This window comes from Echiichthys vipera, assembly GCF_963691815.1.
Source record: "Echiichthys vipera genome assembly, chromosome: 7".
Lineage (NCBI taxonomy): Eukaryota > Metazoa > Chordata > Actinopteri > Perciformes > Trachinidae > Echiichthys > Echiichthys vipera.
Genome location: NC_139832.1, coordinates 29555914 through 29573568, shown reverse-complemented (window position 1 = coordinate 29573568; position 17655 = coordinate 29555914). Strand labels below are relative to the sequence as shown.

At 40.7% G+C, this 17655-nt stretch overlaps 1 protein-coding gene across 1 annotated transcript; it reads left to right on the top strand.

The window, feature by feature from the left end:
• The first annotated feature begins 452 nt into the window (after positions 1–452).
• On the top strand, positions 453–17181 carry LOC310949709 (myosin heavy chain, fast skeletal muscle-like). Its single transcript, XM_083917222.1, has 41 exons — positions 453–529; positions 667–704; positions 1020–1241; positions 1315–1458; positions 1556–1712; positions 1807–1834; positions 3002–3101; positions 3197–3289; positions 3368–3431; positions 3513–3611; positions 7473–7576; positions 7682–7820; positions 7933–8051; positions 8234–8383; positions 8479–8649; positions 8728–9028; positions 9134–9198; positions 9299–9386; positions 9520–9637; positions 9722–9845; positions 10046–10182; positions 10267–10522; positions 10609–10851; positions 10935–11111; positions 11192–11337; positions 11428–11518; positions 11624–12013; positions 12126–12252; positions 12347–12465; positions 12544–12740; positions 13101–13284; positions 13392–13557; positions 13659–13783; positions 13880–14188; positions 14697–14900; positions 14990–15115; positions 16032–16202; positions 16314–16418; positions 16524–16619; positions 16738–16869; positions 17081–17181. The coding sequence occupies exons 3-41, from the start codon at positions 1035–1037 to the stop codon at positions 17099–17101; spliced, it is 5793 nt and encodes a 1930-aa protein (XP_083773348.1). The 5' UTR covers positions 453–529; positions 667–704; positions 1020–1034; the 3' UTR covers positions 17102–17181.
• Positions 17182–17655: the final 474 nt, after the last annotated feature.

Genomic DNA, 17655 nt, shown 5'->3' with positions numbered 1-17655 from the left:
TGTTTTTTTATCATATTGTGTCTTCTTAAAGGAAGCAAATGTGAGATTTAAACTATTTGGAACACAGTTTAAATAACATATACAATTTTAATTAGAATGGCTGGCTGCAACATAAGCTATGCTGCAAAGCATTTCATTAGCTGTTTTAAATCAAAATGTGATGAAACCAATGTTGCATTTGAGGTCTGTAGACTGAAAACTACTAAGCATGCCCCCCAATGTAAAGGTCACAAGCACAGGCGGTTAAGAGGAGAGCCAAGACATTACAGAGTGACTTCATTGTCAAGAATGTCTGAGACCACTTTTGGATCTCTATGGAGAATAACCTGGCCTTAATAACTGAAACCTGAAACATAAGATGGTGTATTATTACAACATATTTTTTTTATGTGTGTCTATCTGCCTTACCACATTTGGTGTGTGTATTTACCACTTATATTTTGAGCTGTGTCATCAAAACCAAAGTCAATATAAAGGCCACTTGTGGACACAGTGTGTGACACTGAAGACCTGTGAGTTCCTGCTTGTGGTAAATCCATATTCTCTTACTTGTCTGCTACAGACCATTTGAATGGCTTTCTTTATTTAAGAAGATTTATGTAGTTAGAAACATTTGCTGAGTTAATCCTGTTTTTACAGCTACTCTAATAATGAATTCTGTTTCAGACAGGATTGGTACATACTGTTGACAGAGGGGAGGTGAGGTAAGGAAAACTTTTAAATGCTTGACTTCTTCATTAGCCTTTAATATGCAAAACATTTAGCATTTATTGAATGTCCAAAGGTATGTAACTACACACTTTGACCAAAGTCAACAATTTGTCAGTATTTGTTCTTAATATCATCTAAGTTTGAAAAGCACTTTGAGTAAAGTCGAAACCAAACTATAACGATCCACAGACATGGTTTCAGTGGAGATATGTTTTCTTTTTAGCAGACTTTCCGATTCAAGTGCTGTTTAATAACATGGACTTCAAACATTAGTCTAAGAAAGTGGCTTCTTTGTAATTATCTAACAGACATCAGCTGCCACCATGAGCACAGACGCAGAGATGGCCGTTTATGGCAAAGCTGCCATTTATCTCCGTAAGCCAGAGAAGGAGAGAATTGAAGCTCAAGCTAAACCATTTGATGCCAAGACTGCCTGCTACGTGACTGATGCCAAGGAGCTGTACTTGAAGGGAACAATCCTCAAGAGAGATGGTGACAAAATCTCGGTCAAAGTCCTGGACACTCAGGAGGTTGGTATCATAAAATAAGTTAACTGGGAATTCTATATGATCTGTTCTCATTGTGACAAATGTCCATATACAGGAGAAGACAGTTAAAGAAGCTGATGTCACTCCAATGAACCCTCCTAAGTATGACAAGATTGAAGACATGGCCATGATGACCCATCTCAATGAAGCCGCTGTGCTGTATAACCTCAAAGAGCGTTATGCAGCATGGATGATCTACGTAAGACAATCCGCCCAATGTGAAAAGAGAGCTATTGGAAATGGCTATACTTGTAGGAAACACAACATGTAAACTATTATCTGTTGATCACTTTCAGACCTACTCTGGGTTGTTCTGTGCCACTGTGAATCCCTACAAATGGCTCCCAGTGTACGATGCTGAATGTGTAAGTGCCTATAGAGGCAAGAAACGTATGGAGGCTCCACCCCATATCTTCTCAGTCTCTGACAATGCATATCAGTTCATGCTCACTGGTAAGTCATTATCATAGCTATGTACTATAGAATTTATATGTCTATGAGGTTTCTCTTGTACTAAATCCTCATTATTTTTGTTTTTATTTAACAGATAGGGAGAACCAGTCCATCTTGATCACGTAAGTTTGTACTATTTACGTTTATTGACATGATTTAAATGTTCCTTGTTTAATTTTTAAAATGCAATGTTCGTTTTTTATTGACAAGTGGCAAACCGGTTGTTACGTGACTTAAAAAAGTGAGACCATCCCCTTCTTTCTTGGTTGCCTTTGACAGCCTTAGCACTGCCTTCTATGTAGAGAATGTGGCTTGAAATGTTCCCAAAAAATGCAAAGGATGTGACGTGTTCCGTGGTCCCAAGTCCCTTACCTCTCTTTAGTTCCCCTACAGCCAACATTCTGCAGCATTAGCTAACGTTAGCTGAGAAATGGATGCCGCAAATGTCAACCGATGCTGTACTTCAGCTATAAATTTTGCAATGGCAGCCCTGAGACAGACTTAAGGTTGGCAGCTGTCTTGTGTAATAGCAGTAAATAGTTTGCTGAACCAGCGTGGAATCTTACTCTGTGCCAGGACTCGGTCCCCCAGTAATGGGTTTCCGGCTGGCTGAGGGTCTGTCGTTTGCTGGCCAATGCAAAGTGTGTGTACCGGAGACACAGCCTGAGCAGACTGTATTGTAGTGGTACGACTTACCCACCCCATCTTGATAACACTCCTAGAGGAACTTTGTGGACGAATTGCTAGTTAGCTGATGTAGCAAAGAACTACATTAAGTGGATAATGTCAGCCATCCATCCAGACTCCAAGGTCTGATCTGGCTTGCAGTTTGTGAATGACTTTATGAGCTGGCATTGAGATGCATTCAAAGCCAGATCCATGCAGCATAGCTGAGTTACAGCTAGCTGGCTAATGTTAGCAACTTCCTCTCCATCATAACCTACGCTAAAGGTTGGCCATTTGGCTGAGCGGCATGAATTTGTCATTGGTTCCGTCATGGCATTGGCTTATGGAGTGATTTGCAGACAGCAAGCTAGTGTCATTTTAAATGGGAATTAAATTAATATTACAGCTTTCTATCAACATGATGCTTGTCTTACTGTTATGGCCGGTACTATAGAATTTGCACACACAGATGGTGTGTGAGCATGTGAGCAACAGTACTACCTTCAGTTCAGTATGCACCATGGGTGGCGCTTATAACAAGGGTTCTCTGAACATTAAACATAGAACCCCGGAAACAGATAAATATTTCAATCAAATTCTTATAATACTGTGTCTACTCGTAGTGGAGAATCTGGTGCTGGAAAGACTGTGAACACCAAACGTGTCATCCAGTACTTTGCAACAATCTCAGTTGGTGGAGAAAAGAAAAGGGACACAACAAAGGTATGGTACTGCGTAGTGATTAAAATTCAGATTTCTTAGATAATGGAATATTTTTTCAGTCATGTTCTGATAGCAGTTCTAATCCTGGATTATAGGGGTCACTGGAGGATCAGATTATTGCAGCCAATCCCCTGCTTGAGGCCTATGGTAATGCCAAAACTGTGAGGAATGACAACTCTTCTCGTTTTGTAAGTATGGACATATTTCTACACAAGTGAGGTCTTCCAGATGAGCAAGGACATCAAACAATCCTTTTTTTCCCAAAGGGTAAATTCATCAGAATTCATTTCGGCACAACTGGCAAACTGGCTAGTGCTGATATTGAAACATGTAAGTAATAATACTCATAGTATATACAAACAACTGGAACTGAGAATTAACTAGGCTGTAACCTGTAAACAATAATTGTAGATCTGCTGGAGAAGTCTAGAGTGACATTCCAGCTACCTGATGAAAGAGGCTACCACATCTTCTACCAGATGATGACCAACTTCAAACCTGAGCTGATTGGTAAGCAGACTGAGATCTTGCTAAGCCCCCAACACAGCGATTCCCTGGTTGATCCAATAAGGTAGTAACAAAAATGGCAGTTAGTTCAATTCAATTTTATTTATAGTGTCAAATCATAACAAAAGTTATCTCAGGACACTTTACAGAGTAGGTAAAGACCACACTCAATGACTTATTTATGATTTACATAGACCCAACAATTCCTCTGTAGAGTACAGTGGCAACGAAAACCTTCCCTATAACAGGCAGGAACGTCAGACAGACCCAGCTCTGTGGAGGACGGCCATCTGTCTTGACCGGTTGGGGAGGAAGAAAAGGAGAGAGAAAGAGAGAAAAGACACACAGATGGACAGGGAGAGACAGACAGACACACTTCCAGAGATGCAAGCAAAGCCTAACAGTAACTATAATATTTATAGTAATGTGAATATGACGTATATGTTAAGGCAGTTAATACAACAGAATAGTAGAAACAAGCACAGCTAAGGTGACAGAATATGAAAATGATAATAATTATGGTGGCAAACATGATCAATGATGAGTAGTGGCAATAGCAGCTACAATACAGCTACAAATTTTATAGTTTATTAAACTAGTGATAGTATATATGAGTAACAGTGACAATAGCAGCAGGAAGCGTCATGTAGGACCACGGCAGCAAGCACCACCACGATCAGCAGAGACCTGCGAGACGACAAAGCACAAACAGCTCCGGGGAAGAAGCTGAATCAGTAACATGCATTGATGGGACATGAATGATTCAGACAGAGAGGAGAGAAGCTCAGAGTATCAGGAAAAGTATTATCCCCCGGCAGACTAGGCCTATAGCAGCATAATTAAGCAGAATAAAGTCTCATCGTAAGCCCTAGCTGTAAGCTTTATCAAAAAGGAAAGTTTTAAGTTTACTCTTAAATAAGGGGACAGTGTCTGCCTCCCGAATAACATTTGGGAGTTGGTTCCACAGGAGAGGAGCTTGGTAGCTGAAGGCTCTGCCTCCCATTCTACTTTTGGAGACTCTAGGAACGACGAGTAGCCCTGCATTCTCAGAGCGCAGAGATCTAGTTGGGTGATACGGTACTATGAGCTCTTTAAGATACGACGGAGCCTGACCAATAAGAGCTTTGTACGTAAGGAGAAGGATTTTAAATTCTATTCTAGATTTTACAGGTAGCCAGTGCAGAGAAGCTAATACAGGAGAAATATGTTCTCTTCTATTTGTTTTAGTTAGTACACGAGCTGCAGCATTTTGGACTAACTGGAGACTCTTAACAGACTTATTGGAGCAGCCTGATAATAAGGAATTGCAATAGTCCAGCCTAGAAGTAACAAATGCATGAACAAGTTTCTCTGCATCTTTCTGAGACACAATGTTCCTAATTTTTGCAATATTACGCAGGTGAAAATATGCAGTCCTTGTCGTTAGTTTTATGTGAGAATCGAAGGACATATCTTGATCAAAAATAACACCCAGATTCCTTACTGTGGTGCTGGAGGACAACACAACATCATCCAGAGTAACAATGTCTTTAGCTATTGAGTTTCGGAGGCCTTTGGGGCCAAGTACAATAATTTCAGTTTTGTCTGAGTTTAACATCAGGAAATTGCAGGTCATCCAGCTTTTTATTTCCTTAATGCACATTTGAAGTTTATCTAACTGATGGGTTTCTTCTGGTTTGATCGACAAATATAATTGTGTATCATCAGCATAACAATGAAAATGTATGGAGTGCTTCCTTATAATAATTCCTAAGGGAAGCATATATAAGGTGAAAAGAATCGGTCCAAGGACAGAACCCTGTGGGACTCCGTGACTAACTTTAGTGTGCATGGAGGATTTGTCATTAACATGTACAAACTGAGATCTATCTGATAAATATGACTTAAACCAGCTCAGTGCGGTTCCTTTAATGCCGATCAGATGCTCTAGTCTGTGTAGCAGGATGTGATGGTCAATAGTGTCGAAGGCAGCACTAAGATCTAGTAAGACAAGTACAGAGACAAGTCCTTTGTCTGAAGCTATTAGAAGGTCGTTAGTAATTTTCACCAGTGCTGTCTCAGTGCTATGATTTGCTCTAAATCCTGACTGGAAATCCTCAAATAACTCATTATTATGTAAAAAGTCACACAACTGATTGGCAACTAATTTCTCGAGGATCTTAGAGAGAAAAGGAAGGTTAGATATAGGTCTATAGTTGGCTAGTACCTCAGGATCAAGACTGGGCTTTTTAAGAAGAGGTTTAATTACAGCTACTTTAAAAGACTGTGGTACATAACCTGCTGACAAAGACATGTTAATCATATCTAATACAGGAGTGCTAATTAAAGGTAACACTTCTTTAAGTAACCTAGTTGGAATAGAGTCTAGAAGACAAGTAGAAGGTTTTGATGCTGAAATAGTAGATGTTAATTTGTTAAGGTCGACTGTAGAAAAGCAGTCCAAGAATATTTCAGGTCGTACAGTTTGTAAGGTTCCTGGGTTTGATGAACAAATAGTGCCAAGCGAGTTGATTTTGTCTCTAATAGTTATAATTTTGTCATTAAAGAAGGTCATGAAGTCGTTACTACTGAGGGTTATAGGAATACATGGCTCAGTAGAGCTGTGGCTCTCTGTCAGCCTGGCTACAGTGCTAAAAAGAAATCTAGGATTGTTCTTATTCTCCTCTATTAAAGATGAGTAATAGGCTGCTCTGGCATTACGGAGGTCCTTCCTATAGGTTTTAAGACTTTCTTGCCAAACTAAGTGAGATTCCTCCAGTTTAGTGGAGCGCCATTTACTTTCCAACTTTCGCGATATTTGTTTTAATTCACGGGTTTGTGAGTTATACCACGGAGCTAACTTCCTCTGTTTTATTATCTTCTTTTTTAAAGGAGCAACAGAGTCAAGTGTTGTTCTTAGAGAGCCTGCAACACTTTCAACAAGGTGATCAATTTCAGAGAAACTAACGTTAGTGCAGGAATCTTGAATATTAGGATAAGGCATTAAAGTAAATGCAGATGGAATCGCTTCCTTAAATTTAGTTATAGCACTATCAGATAAACATCTGGTGTAGACACTTTTACCCAGTGGTGAGTAGTCCTGTAATATGAATTCAAAAGTTATTAAATAATGGTCTGATAAAATAGGATTCTGTGGAAAGACTATTAAGTCATCAATTTCCACACCATAAACCAAAACAAGGTCGAAGGGCGAGTTAGTTGAGTGGCCACTAGGGATAGGTTTCATAAAAAAGCCATTTCTAATTGACCCCCATGTTAAACAAGCCGTTTTAACAGTATAATTAAATATATTTAAGGCCTGGAAAAAAAAAAAATTCTAGTCTGTATGTTTGGGTCATATCTCCATGGCAACATGGAGGGGGGTGAAGTTTATAGTACCCAGTTTTTATTTTATTGGAGGTCAAAGCCTCCAATGAGCCTCTTGAGTTACAGCTAGCTGCTGGCCTTTACTTCGCCTCAGATGCTAGTTGTCAGGATTAGCATGCTAACTCTGTCATCGCGACCTTGACTGCGGTCATTTGTGTGGTGGTGTTACTTTAAGTGACAAGATGGTTTGCCCCTCAACCAACTGTACCAATAAATTGTTTAGAAACACAACATGTTAGCTCTGTTATGCTTATTAAATAGCCGCACTTGCACCATGACTTGCAATATAGCCCACTATCGATGACACATACACTAGATGCTAATCTAGATGGCAACGCCCATGGGCGAGGATGGTTGGATCAAGTTGAGAGACCAGACCTTGAGGGAGAGGCTACGTCCATTTTTTTACATTCTATGGATCTTGCACAACCTTGATACTGCTTACATTTTTCATATGAAACAAATGTATTGATGTTCTGTCCATTATTTGATCTCCAGATTTGTGTCTCATCACAACCAACCCCTATGACTTCCCCATGTGCAGCATGGGTCAGATCACTGTTGCCAGCATTGATGACAATGTTGAGCTGGAGGCCACTGACGTGAGTGATCTTCACTTGTATTTAAATATTTTTTGTGCATACAAGTATATTAAGTGCATTTTCCAAAGTGATTATGTTTTGTGTGGACATCTCTTTTGAACTCAGAATGCTATTGACATCCTGGGCTTCAGTAATGAAGAGAAGATGAGCATCTACAAGATGACTGGTGCTGTGCTTCACCATGGTAACATGAAGTTCAAGCAGAAGCAGCGTGAGGAGCAGGCTGAGCCTGATGGCACAGAGGGTGAATATTTAATGTTAATTCAAAGTGAATAGCTTGGAAACAACAGCAATAGAGTTCTCTATAACACTGGTTTCTGATCATATCATAATTGAGAGCACTAAACTATTTTCAGAGGCTGATAAGGTTGCCTATTTGCTGGGTCTGAACTCAGCCGACCTGCTGAAGGCTCTGTGCTACCCCAGAGTGAAGGTCGGAAATGAGTATGTCACCAAGGGACAGACTGTGAATCAGGTAAACAAGAATTATCAGTATCCAAAAGCTTACTTTTTAAGAGATTGGTTGTGTTAGTTATGCTGAATGCATAATGTAGTAAAAGTCCACGACCATCTTGGATTATTTTTCATTCCTTTAATTAGGAAAAGCTCAAAATACCAGCAATCCAATAATAAAATCACATCCTTGATTTTATTCAGGTGTGTAACTCAGTGAGTGCCCTGGCAAAATCTATCTACGAGAGGATGTTCTTGTGGATGGTCGTCCGTATCAACCAGATGTTGGACACCAAACAGGCGAGGCAGTACTTCATTGGTGTCCTGGATATCGCTGGCTTTGAAATCTTTGACGTAAGTTTCCTTTCCAATAGTTCAGCAGATCATACTTTTCATGAAGGAAACATTATTTTTGCCTGTAAGAGATTAAGCTGCTTGTGTCCTCACAGTTCAACACCTTGGAGCAGCTGTGCATCAACTTCACCAATGAGAAACTGCAACAGTTTTTCAACCACCACATGTTTGTCCTGGAGCAAGAAGAGTACAAGAAGGAAGGTATTATCTGGGAATTCATTGACTTTGGCATGGACTTGGCTGCCTGCATTGAGCTGATTGAAAAGGTAATAACAAGGAGATTATGTGTAATTAGTCTTAGTTGACTTTATGCATCACTCAATGACATACTTCTTTTTCTCAAGCCCATGGGCATCTTCTCCATCCTTGAAGAGGAGTGCATGTTCCCAAAGGCTTCAGACACAACCTTCAAGAACAAGCTATATGACCAGCATCTTGGCAAAACCAAAGCATTTGAGAAGCCAAAGCCCGCTAAGGGCAAAGCTGAGGCCCACTTCTCCCTGGTGCACTATGCTGGTACTGTGGACTACAATATCGCTGGCTGGCTGGACAAGAACAAGGATCCACTGAATGACTCTGTTGTTCAGCTGTACATGAAATCCTCAGTGAAACTGCTGGTTCTTCTGTATCCTCCTGTTGTTGAGGGTAAGACATTGAATACAGTAAACACTTTTTAGCTAGCTGCAGCATGTGCTCATGGATATTTTATGGGCCATCTAATAAAACATGTTCTCTTAAAATTATCCACAGAGGTTGGAAAGAAGGGAGGCAAGAAGAAGGGTGGTTCTATGCAGACTGTGTCTTCACAGTTTAGGGTAAGGTTTAACTTTGCAAATGTTTTCAATATATCCCAGTTTATACTCAAACTCACAATTGTGTTCTGTCATAATAATAATTATCATTTTGAACCTACAGGAGAACTTGGGGAAGCTGATGACTAACTTGAGGAGCACCCACCCTCACTTTGTGCGCTGCCTGATTCCCAATGAGTCAAAGACTCCAGGTGCATAGAGAACACTATCATCATATTCTTTAAGAAGTTATTTTAATATGCTTGTATGGTTAACTTAATTTTGTGCTACCCCAACAAAGAGAGTAATTATTCAAAGAAATCATTAAGAATTGTCTTTCTATAGGTCTGATGGAGAACTTCCTGGTCATCCACCAGCTCAGGTGTAACGGTGTGCTGGAGGGTATCAGAATCTGCAGGAAAGGTTTCCCCAGCAGAATCCTCTATGCTGACTTCAAGCAGAGGTATCCATTGATAATTCGATAGAATTTTGAAGCAGATTATTCAAAGAAAGTACTTACATTGACCATTAACTCTGCCATAAAAAGGTATAAGGTGCTAAATGCCAGTGTCATCCCTGAGGGCCAGTTCATTGACAACAAGAAGGCTTCAGAGAAGCTGCTTGGGTCAATTGATGTTAACCATGATGAGTACAAATTTGGACACACCAAGGTAAGCACCATGCCTACATCATTTTACTGAAGAATAATTACCAAGGTGGTTAAGTTGTTTAGTCAAGTGTGTTTCAACCATATGGGGTCAGCTAAAACCTTTTTTTTTTGTTGCTGTTGTTGTTGTTCTGCAGGGTGTGAATCATTCACTGAATTCAACTGAATCAGGTCTTCTTTCATTTTTATTATTTGTTTATTCAGGTATTCTTTAAAGCCGGTCTGATAGGTGTTCTTGAGGAGATGAGAGATGAAAAACTGGCGGTTCTGGTCACCATGACTCAAGCTTTGTGCCGTGGTTATGTCATGAGAAAGGAGTTTGTCAAGATGATGGAGAGGAGGCAAGTTGAAAACAGCTCATTATAAATGATGCTATATAAAATGACAAAAACCTTTTTTTCACAACAGCTACTTCTTGTGTGCAGGGAAGCCATATATACCATCCAGTACAATGTCCGCTCATTCATGAATGTGAAACATTGGCCATGGATGAAGGTGTACTACAAGATCAAGCCTCTACTGAAGAGTGCTGAAACTGAGAAGGAGCTGGCAAATATGAAGGAGAACTATGATAAGATGAAGACTGACTTGGCTACTGCCCTTGCCAAAAAGAAGGAACTAGAGGAGAAGATGGTGTCCCTTCTGCAGGAGAAGAATGATCTGCAGCTGCAAGTAGCATCAGTAAGTACACCCCAACAGACAGTTGATGATGTTTCATATGTTTCAATGTTGATGGACTAAAATCCATTTTTAATGAAATAAAATAGGAAACAGAAAATCTGTCAGATGCTGAAGAGAGATGTGAGGGACTTATCAAAAGTAAGATTCAGATGGAGGCCAAACTCAAAGAGACAACTGAGAGACTGGAGGATGAAGAGGAAATCAATGCTGAGCTCACTGCCAAGAAGAGAAAGCTGGAGGATGAATGTTCTGAGCTCAAGAAGGATATTGATGATCTGGAGCTTACCTTGGCCAAAGTGGAGAAAGAGAAACATGCCACTGAGAACAAGGTTTGTAAATAATTATCTGTTCAGCTGATCAAGTAAGATTGTAATGACTTCTGTTTAATGACAAAATCTTTCTTGGACACTAGGTGAAGAACCTGACTGAGGAGATGGCCTCTCAGGATGAGAGCATTGCTAAGCTGACCAAGGAAAAGAAAGCCCTTCAGGAGGCTCATCAGCAGACTCTTGATGACCTGCAGGCTGAGGAAGACAAAGTCAACACTCTGACCAAGGCCAAGACCAAGCTGGAGCAGCAAGTGGATGACGTAAGTTTACAAAGACACTTGGGTTGACAAAGCAAGATTCTTCTTCAATGTGATCATTAAAAACTCATGTTGATGTTCAGCTTGAGGGTTCTCTGGAACAAGAGAAGAAGCTGCGCATGGACCTTGAGAGAGCCAAGAGGAAGCTCGAGGGTGATCTGAAACTGGCCCAGGAATCCATCATGGATCTTGAGAATGACAAGCAGCAGTCTGATGAGAAAATTAAAAAGTAACAGTTTTTTGAATTTTACAACAGCCATTCTTCTTGTAGAAGGGAAAAAATGTGAACTGCATGAACTCTTTTCTATAATTTTCACAGGAAGGACTTTGAAATCAGTCAGCTCCTTAGCAAGATTGAAGATGAGCAGTCACTGGGTGCTCAGCTGCAGAAGAAGATCAAGGAGCTTCAGGTGACATGTTACATTTAATATTTTATATTAAACATTGGTGTATAATCTATTTTTGTGAATTAGAATTGAAAGTTTACTGAAAGACATTACACCTACATGAAACAGGCTCGTATTGAGGAACTGGAGGAGGAGATTGAGGCTGAGCGTGCTGCTCGTGCCAAGGTTGAGAAGCAGAGAGCTGACCTCTCCAGGGAACTTGAGGAGATCAGTGAGAGGCTGGAGGAGGCTGGTGGTGCCACTGCTACTCAGATTGAGATGAACAAGAAGCGTGAAGCTGAGTTCCAGAAGCTCCGTCGTGACCTTGAGGAGTCCACTCTGCAGCATGAATCCACTGCTGCTGCTCTTCGCAAGAAGCAGGCTGACAGCGTTGCTGAACTGGGAGAACAGATCGACAACCTCCAGCGTGTCAAGCAGAAGCTTGAGAAGGAAAAGAGTGAATACAAGATGGAGATTGATGACCTCTCAAGCAACATGGAGGCTGTAGCTAAAGCAAAGGTACACAATGCATTATATGCTATCTTAATGTTTAAATTTAATATAGTAGATATGGTAATACATATTATGAATAATATGTGATCAATGATCTAAACTCTCTTTTCCTCATTAGGGAAATCTTGAAAAGATGTGCCGTACTCTTGAGGACCAACTTAGCGAACTGAAGACCAAGAATGATGAAAATGTTCGTCAAATCAATGACACAAGTGCACAGAAAGCACGTCTCCTGACAGAAAATGGTATCTACAAGTTATCAGTGAATGGTCTGTTGTGTATGTTATTGAGAGACGTAACACAAACTAATACAGTTTATAATGAAATCTTTAACACAAGGTGAGTTCAGCCGTCAAATTGAAGAGAAAGAAGCTCTTGTCTCCCAGCTGACCAGAGGAAAACAGGCCTTCACACAGCAGATTGAGGAGCTGAAAAGACACATTGAAGAGGAAGTTAAGGTAAGAAACTGTTAAGTAAGGGTGTTATTAGGTTGGGAATGGGGTAATTATTATATTCAATCATATAACTTTCACCAGGCCAAGAATGCTCTTGCCCATGGACTGCAATCAGCCCGTCATGACTGTGATCTGCTGAGGGAGCAGTTTGAGGAGGAGCAGGAGGCCAAGGCTGAGCTGCAGCGTGGAATGTCCAAGGCCAACAGTGAGGTGGCTCAGTGGAGATCTAAGTATGAAACTGATGCTATCCAGCGCACTGAGGAGCTGGAGGAAGCCAAGTGAGTAACATTCAAACAATTAAATGGCCAGTTCAGTAGTGGTGCAATTTAACATAACTCAACTGAAAACTGTATTGCCTGGATCAATACGGTTCTTGTATTTAAAGAAATATATCCAAACGTTTTTATTTTAGTTTAGTATCTTATTCTGGAGAACAAATTTTAGATAAGAGCACTGTATTTTTTTATTTATCTTCACTTTATTTCTTTATTATCTCTTTTCTATAAATCTGACATTATTTGTATTTAAATAAATAAATACATATAATATATAAAATACAATGTTACACAAAAATGTACTGAAAAGTGCATGTAACCTCATAGTTTTAACTCAAAGAATAATCTTACCACTTCAAACAGGAAAAAATTGGCCCAGCGCCTTCAGGATGCTGAGGAGCAGATTGAGGCAGTGAATTCCAAATGTGCTTCTCTTGAGAAAACCAAACAGAGGCTCCAGAGTGAGGTGGAGGACCTCATGATTGATGTGGAGAGGGCCAATGCACTGGCTGCCAACCTGGACAAGAAGCAGAGGAACTTTGACAAGGTAGCATTTTTTCCTTTGTGTGGTCGAGCAATATAAACAATGATATAAATATATGTATTTGTCTTAATTTTGCAACATAACCAACTGAAATGTATTTTATTAATCAGGTGTTGGCAGAGTGGAAACAGAAGTACGAGGAGGGTCAGGCAGAGCTTGAGGGAGCACAGAAGGAGGCTCGTTCTCTCAGCACTGAGTTGTTCAAGATGAAGAACTCTTATGAGGAAACTCTGGATCACCTAGAGACCATGAAGCGTGAAAACAAGAACCTGCAACGTGAGTAACAGAAACATTGTATTCAGCATGTATGTGTCATAGACTTAAGTGTTTTGACATGTTAAGGCTTAACAATAAAAAACACATGTATCTCTCTGCAGAGGAGATCTCAGATCTGACTGAACAGATTGGTGAGACTGGCAAGAGCATCCATGAACTGGAGAAGTCTAAGAAACAAGTAGAGACAGAGAAAGCTGAGATCCAGACAGCTCTTGAAGAGGCTGAGGTACATATTTTCTGAGGAGGTCTTCTGAATCTAAGTCATAAAAAAATATACTATAAAAGGTTTGAAAGCAGAGATTAATATAACATTTATTTTAAGGGAACTCTGGAACACGAAGAGTCCAAGATCCTGCGTGTCCAGCTGGAGCTCAACCAGATTAAGGGTGAGGTGGACAGAAAGCTGGCAGAGAAAGATGAGGAGATGGAGCAGATCAAGAGGAACAGCCAGAGGGTGATTGACTCCATGCAGAGCACTCTGGATTCTGAGGTCAGGAGCAGGAATGATGCCCTGAGAATTAAGAAGAAGATGGAGGGAGACCTGAATGAGATGGAGATTCAGCTGAGCCATGCCAATCGGCAGGCTGCTGAGTCACAGAAGCAGCTGAGGAATGTCCAGGCACAACTGAAGGTAAGACACAGAGTTGTTATACTTAGACCTCTCTTTAATGATCCTTTGGGGTGCCTCCCGCAAGGAAATTGAGATTCCAGCAGTTTACAAAAGACCCAAGGGGGGTATAAAAAATGTAGTATAAAAATACCAATAAACTCTTAGCTAAATAAATACAGAAATTATAAAAAACAATGAACAGTCAGCAATAAACCCTTAGTCAAATATTTATGAGGTAGATGTAAGAATACAGGTCAAATAAAATTCACAGAAAATTAAATGAGATAAGTTAAATGTAGAGGAAATGTATAAGAAAAATGTATGACTGTATATGACAGAAATGAGCAGCAAGATTAAATTATTGCACTTAAGTGGTGGATAAAGTTATTGCACAAAAAAGAAGAAGAAGATAAGTGTCCAGGTATGTAAGAGTAGATTATTAATTGCACAGTGAGTGGCTCCACAGACTGTGGTCAGTGCAGCTACATTTTGGCATCCATGTGAATATTTTCCTGATATTTTTCACTAGGATGCACTACTGCACCTTGATGATGCTGTCAGAGCTCAGGATGACCTCAAGGAACAAGTTGCTATGGTGGATCGCAGAAACGGTCTCATGGTAGCTGAAATTGAGGAACTCAGAGCTGCTCTGGAACAGACAGAGAGAAGCCGCAAAGTTGCTGAGCAGGAGCTGGTGGACGCCAGTGAGCGTGTTGGACTTCTGCACTCTCAGGTGAACAATCCATATCATTTATTCAATCATCATATGGGATTTCAAATAATGTGAAAATTTGGAAACTGATGACTCTTTTTACCTTTTAGAACACAAGCCTTATGAACACTAAGAAGAAGCTTGAGTCTGACCTGGTCCAGGTCCAGGGTGAAGTGGATGATACTGTTCAGGAAGCAAGGAATGCAGAAGAGAAGGCCAAGAAGGCCATCACTGATGTAAGTTTGGATTTCACTTGTCCTTACCTTTACTCCAGTGGCGATTGCTTTAAGACTGCAAGGATGGTGAAATATGTCCTGCTGTGTGTACATTTCATTGACTAAATACTCGCTAGAAAGCCTTCATCTTTTGTTCAGAATCAGCTACTTATCACAGGTAACAGGCTCAACTTCCTTCTTATTCATTCCCACAGTGCTTTACACAGCTTCTACTGACTTCAATGGGGAAGCGTAGAGCGGGTTTTTCCACTGCAGCGAAACTAGACGCTCATTGGATAAATGCTGGGTTTTGTCCCGCCCATCAGATGCTCAGCGTCTCTGGGGGTCTATGGAGCAGTGGGCTTGCCCGGACGCTTGGCTTCTGCATGATGATTGGATGAGCTTTCTTTGGCGGAATCCTTTTTTGATTGACAGCTAAATGAGTGAATCAGTGATATTGAAGAACAAAGAAACAGAGATTTTTCCATGTTTTTTATTCTGTTGTTCTGAACAGATCCAGAGACTTTACGATCCCTTGCGACTTCGTCTTTGTTAAAAACCACTAGCGTTGTGTTTAGCGACTCTTTTCTGTCACTCAGCGGTTTCTTTCCCCAACAAGCAGCGGCAGCTGCGGAGCTTCTCCCCCCGTCACTCACACTCACAGTCGGTCACACTTCACCGTAGCCTGGCGCAGCAGTTCCAGGTGAGCTCTGCAGGGCATTGAGATGACACTGGTCAAGTCCCTGGAAAAGACGCCTAGTTGGTACGACAAGGTTACAGATCATTTTCTTGAAAAGGAGCAAAGGGAAGAATTTACATATGAATAAACAAACACATTTATGATGTAGGCCCCTCCTTGAGCATCAGTCGCCACTGCTTTACTCCAATGGGCTTTCTCAAGATAGTTTTAACTAACATTTAATGATGTCTCCTCCAGGCTGCTATGATGGCTGAGGAGCTGAAGAAGGAGCAGGATACTAGCTCTCACCTGGAGAGGATGAAGAAGAACCTGGAGGTTGCTGTGAAGGACCTACAGCATCGCCTGGATGAAGCTGAAAACCTGGCCATGAAGGGAGGCAAAAAGCAGCTCCAGAAACTTGAGTCTAGGGTAAGAAAGTCATGCTAAGAGTTTGCAAAGCTGAAGCAAGACTTATGGAAAAAAGTTGGATACTTACTTCTTTACTTACTTGGATACTTATTGTCTTATTGATTCTTGAAGGTGCGTGAGCTGGAGACAGAGGTTGAGGCTGAGCAGAGACGTGGAGCAGATGCTGTTAAGGGTGTCCGCAAATATGAGAGGAGGGTGAAGGAGCTCACCTATCAGGTACAGTCAGTTTGATAGTTAATATACTTAAATCAATTTGACATACTTATTATGAGAGACATATCAACATGTACATTTACTAAACTTTAAAACGAACTTGAACAGACTGAAGAGGACAAGAAAAATGTTGCCAGGCTGCAGGATCTGGTTGACAAGTTGCAGCTCAAGGTGAAGGCCTACAAGAGGCAGGCTGAGGAGGCGGTAAGGACAATATATTTTTAACATTGAAAATATGATACTGTAGCAGATCTTTTTCACACAAAATAGAACTTTGGCCTTTTAGGACATAAAAAAAATGTCAATTTCTTTGGATTTCCAGGAGGAGCAGGCCAATGTTCATCTGTCTAAGTGCAGGAAGGTCCAGCATGAGCTGGAGGAGGCTGAGGAGCGTGCTGACATCGCAGAGTCCCAGGTCAACAAGTTGAGAGCAAAGAGCCGTGACGCTGGCAAGGTAAATATGCAATATATAATTAATTTCATCTAAATGAAAATTAAATCAAATGAAATAACTAGTACTCTAATTTATTTCGTGCAATATTTTAGTCATCATCACTGATTACCGTACGTTTATAAAATTAACAACCGACAAAACTCTGATAGAATATGTGTGAGTAGATGCATATGCAGTGTATGTATGAATTGTTTTATTTATTTTTTTACAGGGAAAAGAGGCAGCTGAATAAAGCATGTCAGCTAATGGGCTTTTTCTAATCATATAATATGATGTGAAATATTCCTCAATAAAATACTTCTTGATCTTAAATTGCATTGTCTGTGTTATTTTGATCTAATGGTTTCTGCTGAGAGAGAGCAAATGAGAGATTTTGATTATTTGTGACACATCAAAAGCAAATTCTACAATCTTTATTGGAAAGGTAGTCCAAATAGTATATAGTACGTTACATACTTGTTTGTATTTACAAGTAGGGGTTGGGGCTACACGGTTGTGTAGTGGTTAGCACTGTTGCCTCACAGCGAGAAGGTTCCAGGTGTCTCCCCGTGTCTGCGTGGGTTTTCTCCGGGTTCTCCGGTTTCCTCCCCCAATCCAAAGACATGCACGTTAGGTTCATTGATGACTCTAAAAAAATGCCCTTAGGTGTGAATGGTTGTCTGTCTCTGTTTGTCTCTATGTGCCCTGCGATAGACTGGCGTCCTGTCCAGGTTGTACCCCGCCTCAAGCCCGATGCCAGCTGGGATCAGCTCCAGCCCCCTGCGACCCTGACAGAGACAAGCGGTT